Source organism: Vipera berus (assembly GCF_964194415.1).
Source record: "Vipera berus genome assembly, chromosome: 3".
Lineage (NCBI taxonomy): Eukaryota > Metazoa > Chordata > Lepidosauria > Squamata > Viperidae > Vipera > Vipera berus.
The window spans coordinates 2,388,770-2,397,211 of NC_138204.1; the positions used below are offsets into that span (position 1 = coordinate 2,388,770).

The 8,442-nt window shown below is 45.2% G+C and overlaps 2 protein-coding genes across 2 annotated transcripts in view; both read right to left on the minus strand.

Annotated features, from left to right (window-relative positions):
- Positions 1-5,192, minus strand: part of TM9SF4 (transmembrane 9 superfamily member 4) — a 45,284-nt gene extending 40,092 nt beyond the window's left edge. The window contains exon 1 of the mRNA XM_081323750.1: positions 5,150-5,192. Coding sequence (XP_081179876.1) covers positions 5,150-5,170 — 21 coding nt within the window. The 5' untranslated portion in view covers positions 5,171-5,192. The remainder of the gene's footprint in view (positions 1-5,149) is intronic.
- A 284-nt stretch (positions 5,193-5,476) lies between these two features.
- Positions 5,477-8,442, minus strand: part of CCM2L (CCM2 like scaffold protein) — a gene marked incomplete at both ends in the record, with an annotated part of 21,496 nt that continues 18,530 nt past the window's right edge. The window contains one exon of the mRNA XM_081323550.1: positions 5,477-5,517. Within this exon, the coding sequence (XP_081179676.1) occupies positions 5,477-5,517 (41 nt within the window). The remainder of the gene's footprint in view (positions 5,518-8,442) is intronic.

The window sequence follows — 8,442 nt, forward strand, 5'->3', positions numbered from 1 at the left end:
ACTTAGTGACCGCTCAAAGTTACTACGGCCCTGGAAAAAAAAAAGAGACTCAGGACAGATTTCCCACACTTACGACCGCTTCGGCCTGCCCGTGGCTCACGCCATCCAAATCCAGACGGTTCATATTTAACCAATGTTTCACATGGCCGTATAAATTTTGGACTCAGTTGTGGTCGTAACTCGAGGACTCCCTGGGCTACTGTTGATACCTCATGCCTGACAGCAATTCAGGGGTCCCATGGAGGGGTTGTAAAGCACCTCATGAAGCTCTTACTGCCTTGATTGTTCCTACCACTCAGAGGTCACCAGCCTTTGTCGGTCGGCGGACTGGAGGAAGCATTTTACATGCGTGTGTACGCACGCATGGGGCCGCGAGCACGCGCGCACCAAAAATGGGGCAGGGCTAGGCCCATGTGATACTAGCCCTGCCCCGTTCTTGCATGGCGCAGCGCAAGAATGGCATCGTTTATTTTTGTGCCCTGCGGTGCAGCAGTCCTATTTTTGCGCCCCAAGCACGTCGTTCCATTTTTGCATCCTAACGCGCAGCGGTGGCCCGTTTTTGCACCCCATGGCACAGCAGCCCATTTTTGCGCCCCGTTTTTTGCACCCCGCGGCCCGTTTTTGCACCCCGCGGCCATGGCGCTAGCACAATGAGGGGTTATGTGCCAGCAGCCCACAGGTTGGGGACTCATTCAAACTGGAACCGGCTACCTATTGTGTTTCGCTGAAAATAAGACCGGGTGTTATATTAATTTTTGCTCCAAAAGATGTATTAGAGCTTATTTTCCAGTTAGGTCTTATTTTGGGGGAAAATACAATATTAAACGCGTCTGTCTGGCCGATGATCTTAAATGGGGCTTAATTTTGGAGCGGGGCTTATATTACGAGCATCCTGGAAAAAAAATCACACTAGGGCTTGTATTCCGGTTAGGTCTTATTTTACGGGAAATGCGGTAGGAAGGAGTGGGACCAATGCAGAAAACCACCCCCCCCCAAGAATACAGGTAGTCCTCAACTTACGGCCACGACTGAGCACGCAGGACAGTTGCTAATTGAGTTTTGCTCGCTTTACAACCTTTCTTGCTACAGTTAAGTCAATCGCTGCAGCTGTTAAGGCAGTACAATGGCTGTTAAGTCAATCTGAGTTCCCACATTGACTTTGCTTGTCAGGCCGTAAAAACTGATCAAACGACACTGGAATTGTCATAGATAACGAGCCAATTGCCAAGCGTCCAGATTTGGATTATGTGATCTACGGTCGTGCAAAAAAGGGCCCCAGGTCATTTTTTTCCCCAGTGCTGTTGCAACTATGAACAGCCACAGGGGTAGGCAACCTTGGCTCTTTTATGACCCGTGGACTTCAACTCCCAGAATTCCTGAGCCAGCTGTGCTGGCTCAGGAATTCTGGGAGTTGAAGTCCACGGGTCATAAAAGAGCCAAGGTTGCCTACCCCTGCGCTAATGGTTATAAGTTAAGGAATACCTGTAGTTTTTCCTCCCATCCATGAAGAACCAATTCAAAAGTTGAGAAGACCAATTTACTTTAGACACTGGTGCTTCCGGGAACACATCATTTGTGTGTGTGTGTTTGTGTGTGTGTTTCTCCAGACTAGAACTCTTCACAAAATAAATTTGGGGTGATTTGATTTGACAAGAACTTCCACATCTTTAATACATACTCCTTCATTCCTGTTCCTGCAGAATTGTTCATTCCAAGTGGAAAGCTCCAGATTGCACTGAGCAATCTGTGGTGGGATGTAGCTTTCCCATGCCGCCGGAATGTTCAAATGCCAACTTTTTTTTTTAAACCCCTTTTTCTATCATGACCACCGCCACATCCTCTGTGGCTTGGAGAAGAGGAAAAATGAGAATTTTTCTTGCCTTACCAACCCCTAAAAGACTGTCCATCCCAGTTGTGGGACATGACTCTGTTCAAACTGCATTTGGATATTTTGAGTATTTACAACTTGCACTTTTCACATAAAAGCCACAGGTAATCTTGCTGAAATGCCAATTACTTTAACGGACGTCTGCAAAAAGTTCCTCATACATTCATTCTACCCACCACAGACACAAAAGTAAAAAAAAAGAACACCTTAAAATAGTCACAATAAATTTGTCAAAAATAAGGGAGGGGGTAAACAATGTAATAATCAGCCGCTTTTAGATATGAGCAATTTGTAAGAATAAGGTTCAGGGAATCCCAAGCACTCATCTACCCTAAAGGCTCTAAAAGAGATGACAACTTAAAAGAGAATAAAAGATAGCGCTGAAAGCATTAAAATGAACTTACAAACAGATAATATAAACAATGTACCACGAGGAAGGCTATGGTCTTCCCAGTTGCAATGTATGGCAGTGAAAGTTGGACCATAAGAAAGGCTGAGCGCCAAAGAATTGAGGCCTTTGAACTGTGGTGCTGGAGAAGACTCCTGCGAGTCCCTTGGACTGCAAGGCGATCAAACCGGTCAGTCCTAGAGGAGATCAATCCTGACTGCTCTTTAGAAGGCCAGATCCTGAAGCTAAAACTCAAAGACTTTGGCCACCTAATGAGAAGGAAGGACTCACTGGAGAAGAGCCTAATGCTGGGAAAGATCGAGGGCAATAGAAGAAGGGGACGACAGAGAATGAGGTGGCTGGATGGAGTCACTGAAGCAGTAGGCGCGAGCTTAAATGGACTCCAGAAGATGGTAGAGGACAGGAAGGCCTGGAGGAATGTTGTCCATAGGGTCGCGATGGGTCGGACACGACTTCGCAGCTAACAACAACAACCACGAGGAATCCAATAGAATAAAATAGAATAGAATGGAATGAAGTAGAATATCTTTACTGTCAGTGTGTATCTCACAACAAAATTAAGTGCTGTCCACAGTGCAGACTACACCCAAGTCAAAACCGCAAATGAGAACGTACATTATATACACACATCCTTCACATTCTATTCACCACAGTGCTGCCCCTAATATTGCACCTCAATGTTGCACTAAACAGTGGTATTTAATAGGGTTACACCTCTGGGATAAAAACTATTTTTCAGCCGATTTGTGTTTGTTTTTACTATCCCATACCGTCTGCCAGATGGCAATAGCTCAAAAAAAAAGAATGTCCGGGATGAGATGAGTCTTTTAAGAATACACATTGTGAATGGACATGCAGATAGGTAATCATAACATAACCAGCAGATAACTGGAAACATAAAAACAACCTATTTTAACAATGTTAAATCTTTACTAAGATTGTTTGCTGTACCCATGTGAGGTTTCAGAAGGCCTCAATCTCTGGAGAAGTCTACAGTGTTGGGAATGGTGGAAGGAAAAAGGTGACCAGCCATGAAGAGAGGGACTCAGTTACTCAGTGGCCCTGTTGGAAGTCCTAAAGGAACAAGTTGAAGACAGACTGTCTTGGAGAATCTGTCTTTGAAAAGACCTACCTATGTGGTTCCTAAGAGTCAATGATGGAAAATAACCAATCAATCAATATGAAGACCCTGGAGGTGATATGAACATCGATCCATATAGTTGCTAAGAGGTGACAGTGACTTGACGGCACATAATCATTCAGTGTCAAGACCAAGTCCCTTTGAGAAGTCCAGAGTTTTGACAAAGGTAGTAGGAAAATGAAGAAGAGACTGACCACCAGACAGATCATCCCGGAGAAAAATCTACAGATGTGTCACCAAGAGCCAACTATGATTTGATGGCACATATAAGGAGTCCGGCAAGGCTGTATACTGTCGCCCTGCCTATTTAACTTATATGCAGAGCACATCATGAGAAAGGCAGGGCTAGATGAATCAAAAATTGGAATTAAGATTGCCAGAAGAAATATCAACAACCTAAGATATGCAGATGATACCACTGTAATGGCAGAAAGTGAAGAACTAAAGAGCCTCTTGTTGCGGGTGAAGAAGGAGAGTGCAAAAGTTGGGTTGAAACTAAACATTAAGAAAACGAAGATCATGGCATCCGGCCCTCTCAATTCCTGGCAAATAGATGGGGAAGAAATGGAGGTAGTGACAGATTTTATTTTCCTGGGCTCCAAGATCACTGCAGATGGGGACTGGAGCCAAGAAATTAAAAGACGCTTGCTCCTCGGGAGGAAAGCCATGACAAATTAGACAGCACACTAAAAAGCAGAGACATCACCCTGTCAACAAAAGTGCGTATAGTCAAGGCTATGGTCTTCCCAGTTGCAATGTATGGCAGTGAAAGTTGGACCATAAGAAAGGCTGAGCGCCAAAGAATGGAGGCCTTTGAACTCTGGTGCTGGAGAAGACTCCTGCGAGTCCCTCGGACTGCAAGGCGATCAAACCGGTCAGTCCTAGAGGAGATCCACCCTGACTGCTCTTTAGAAGGCCAGATCCTGAAGCTGAAACTCAAATACTTTGGCCACCTAATGAGAAGGAAGGACTCGCTGGAGAAGAGCCGAATGCTGGGAAAGATTGAGGGCAAGAGAAGAAGGGGACGACAGAGAATGAGGTGGCTGGATGGAGTCACTGAAGCAGTAGGCCTGAGATTAAATGGACTCCAGAAGATGGTAGAGGACAGGAAGGCCTGGAGGAACGTTGTCCATAGGGTCGCGATGGGTCGGACACGACTTCGCAGCTATCAACAACATAATCCATCAGTCATCAATCCAAATATAGTGCTTGTGCTAAAAAAGAGGCGAGAATCCATCTGGACCCACCCTGGTGGTGGTGGTGGGGGGACGGACCCCGTTTGACACCCAAGCAGGGACCCCCCCCTTACTAAAAACCGCGCCCACTGTAACGTCGAACGGCCACTAAACGAACGGTTGTAAGTCGAGGACTACCTGCCCGTCCCAGAAGGGAGCCAGCCAAGAGTTCAGCTCCCCCTCCCGTGTCTTAACAGACCCCCAACAGACCCCCCCAGGAGACCCTCGGGCCACCCCTGTGACGGGGGGCGGTTTACACCCCTCCCTGAGACCCCCTGCCCAGGCGACCCTCTTGGCTTGGGAAGGAGGTCGCGGGGGGGAGGTCGCGGGGGGGAGATGGCCCTCCCCTGACAGGGGGTTCAAAGTCCCTCCTCGCCCTCCTCCGAAGGGCCCGGCCGCCCCAGAGTCCCCCCCCCGAGACCCCAGTCCCTCCCCCGACCTCTCCCGCAGGGCCCGAGGGCCGGCGCCCCGCTCACCAGAGCCCTCGAGGCCGCCATCTTGGATCCACGTGTCGGCGCCGACGTTGCCGGAAGTGCCTCGCGATTGGCCGAGGCCGCCGGTCGCCATGGTGACGGCGTTTGAAAGGCCCAGCCCGATCTGGCCTGGTCCTCAGACCCTTCCTCGTCCCCACCACGCCCGGGAAAGTCCGAGCTAGCAGCTGCAGCCCTCGGGGGGGAAAGGACGGAGAGGGTTTGGGAAACGGAAGCGCTGGTCCTTTTCCGCGGTTTTTTTTTTTTGCCCTTTTCTCCATCTTGGTTGCTGGCGGAGTGGGGCTCTTTCCGCCATCTTTGGTGCGGGCCAGTTCACAGTGGCGGCGGCGGCGGCGGCGGCAGCGCCGCCATTTCTACCGCGGGCAAAATAGCAAGACGCCATCTTCATGCGTGGGTGTGGAGAGCTGGCGCCATCTTTTTTAAGGGCAGTGCTGGACACCTCCAGGAGGTTTTTTTAAAAGGACTTTTAGAGCAGAAAATTTCTGTGGCCATCAAGAGCCAGTATTGGCTTAAGAATCAAACTTTAAGGGACATCTTCTCCACCACATATGTATTTTTTTCCCCATGCCCCTGGTGCCCTTTTGGATTAAACAGCTTTTAAGTGGCTGCTGCGGTCATTAAGCAAGCACTGTGGTCGTTAAGGGAGCCAATTCTGCAAGTTGAAATCGCCAAGGTTGAAGACCTCTGGTTTAATGTGTTGTATGAACTCGGCCACTGTGGCTTATCAATTATTTAGTGCCCCATGTTACGACCTGTTAAGTGAACCATGTGCTCATGATTAAGCAACCTGGCTTCCCTTATTTGGCTTTGTCAGAAGCCAGATGGAAGGTTGCAAATGGTGACCACATGAACGTGGGACAGTGCAACTGTCATGAATACATACCAGTTGCTAAGCATTCGATTTCTGATCAACTGACTGGGAAAGCTACAACCGCCAAGTGAGGAATGGTCATAAAAAATGGTCATTTTTTTCAGTGCTGTTGTAACTTTGAATGGTCACTAAATAAATAGCCGTAAGTTGAGGACAACCCATACAGTGGTTGAAGCCGATCTGGTACACTAAGATGAAATCAATCCAGTATGTAACTTGGTGTAATTTTTTTCTCCCACAATTAAGATGCGAGTTCAAGATTTAGCATTTGATAGAGATAGCTGCACATCGACCCTTTGACAGTTTCGTCCCTGGGCGAAAAAGGAAGAGGTGTTTTCTTCTGAAGACAGAAATAAAAATAAGGGAGATATTTGGAGTGGAAAAATGGTTCTCATGGAAAATAAGGAATTCTTGAAGAAGAAAAAAAGTAATCTCAGTACTCTTTGGTAGTTTGGAAAAGCAACAAGCGAAAACAGAATTAATCTTCAGGCATATCAGCAAATCATTAGAAATCAATCTGTAGGCAACAGTAACATAACAACATAAGCCATGTTAATACAGGTACAGTAGAATAGAATAAAAATATGGAATGGAATGGAATGGAATGGAATGGGGTGGAGTGGAATAGAATAGAATAGAATAGAATAGAATAGAATAGAATAGAATAGAATAGAATAGAATAGAATAGAACAGAATAGAATAGAAAATATGGAATGGAATAGAATGGAATGGAATGAGAATAGAGTAGAATAGAGGAATGGAATGGAATGGTATGGAGCAGAATGGAATGGAATAGATTAGAAAATAGAATAGAATACAATAGAATATCTGAAAGGTGCTTTTTTATGAGGCAACTGGACTTTTTTTAAAAATTCCATTTATATCCCGCCCTTCTCCGAAGACTCAGGGCGGCTTACAAGCTTAGCAGTAGCCTTCATTCTATGTATATGCCTGCTTATTAGGGCTTTCACACACACACCCAAGCGGCATTATTACAAAGTCAGCTTAATTGCCCCCAACAATCTGGGTCCTCATTTTACCTACCTCGGAAGGATGGAAGGCTGAGTCAACCTTGAGCCTGGTGGGATGCGAACCTGCACTAATTGCAGGCAGCTGGTATTACTTAAGGAGGCATTAGCCCACTGCTCCACCAAGGCTTTCTTGTCCAATAGAATAGAATAAATAACAGAACAGAATACATAAGAGAATAGAATAGAATATAGTATAGAATACAATAGAAAATAGAATACAGTACAATAGAATACAGTAGAGAATAGAATAGAATAGAATAGAATAGAATAGAATAGAATAGAATAGAATTCTTTATTGGCCAAGTGTGATTGGACACACAAGGAATTTGTCTCCGGTGCATGATCATAATCATAAAATGCATCATCATAAATCATAAGGTACAATACAATAGCGATAATTGTTGTATCTTATACAAAACAATGATAAGATGCAACCATGATAATCAACTCCAAGTAAAAGCCAAGACTACTTTGATTTTTTTTTAATTTTAATTTTTATTGTAAATAATTAACTGTTCATTCTATTAGAATAATTATTGTTTATAGCTTACAATAATTTTAAAATTTGCCATTGTCTCATAATCGTCCCTAATTTGGACCTCTGCAGTTAATCAAATCTTTGTTAAATTCAGGCATATTTCATGTTCATTTTTATTTCATGTTCTTCCACATTTAGTCATCTTGCAATGAGAAATTAGCATTAGGAATCAGTTGGCAAAGCTTTTCTAAGAATCAAAACATATACAGGTATTCCTTGACTTACAAGCATTTGTTCAAAGTTGTAACAGTACTAGAAAAAGTGACTTGTGACTGATTTTTCACACTTACAGCCGTTGCAGCATTCCCCTGTGCTCACGTGAACAAAATTAAGACGCTTGGCAACCAACTCGTATTTATGACGGTTGTCCCGGGGTCACAGGATCCCCTTTTGCGACCTTCTGACAAGCAAAGTCCATGGGGAAGCCAGATTCATTTAGCAACCAGGTTACTAACTGAACTGCAGTGATTCGCTTAATAACCACACCAAGGAAGGTCGTAAAGTGGGGAAGCACTCATTTAACAATTGTCTCACTTAGCAACAGAAATTTTGGGGTCACTTGTGGTGGTAAGTCAAGGACTGTCTGCGGTCATATCCCAACTTAATCATCCAGAGTTCACAATATATTTATTTCTCTCCTTCTCTCTCTCTCTCTCTCTCTCTCTCTCTCTCTCTCTCTCCCTCCCTCCCTCCCCCTCCCCCCTCTCTTCCTCTCCCTTCCTCATATACACACACACACAATTTCTGTCTTACGGACACACACTTTCGGTTACACACACACATCTCAGGAACTTCCACCAGAATGCTGCGGCTTCACAACAGCCATTAGGATAAAATC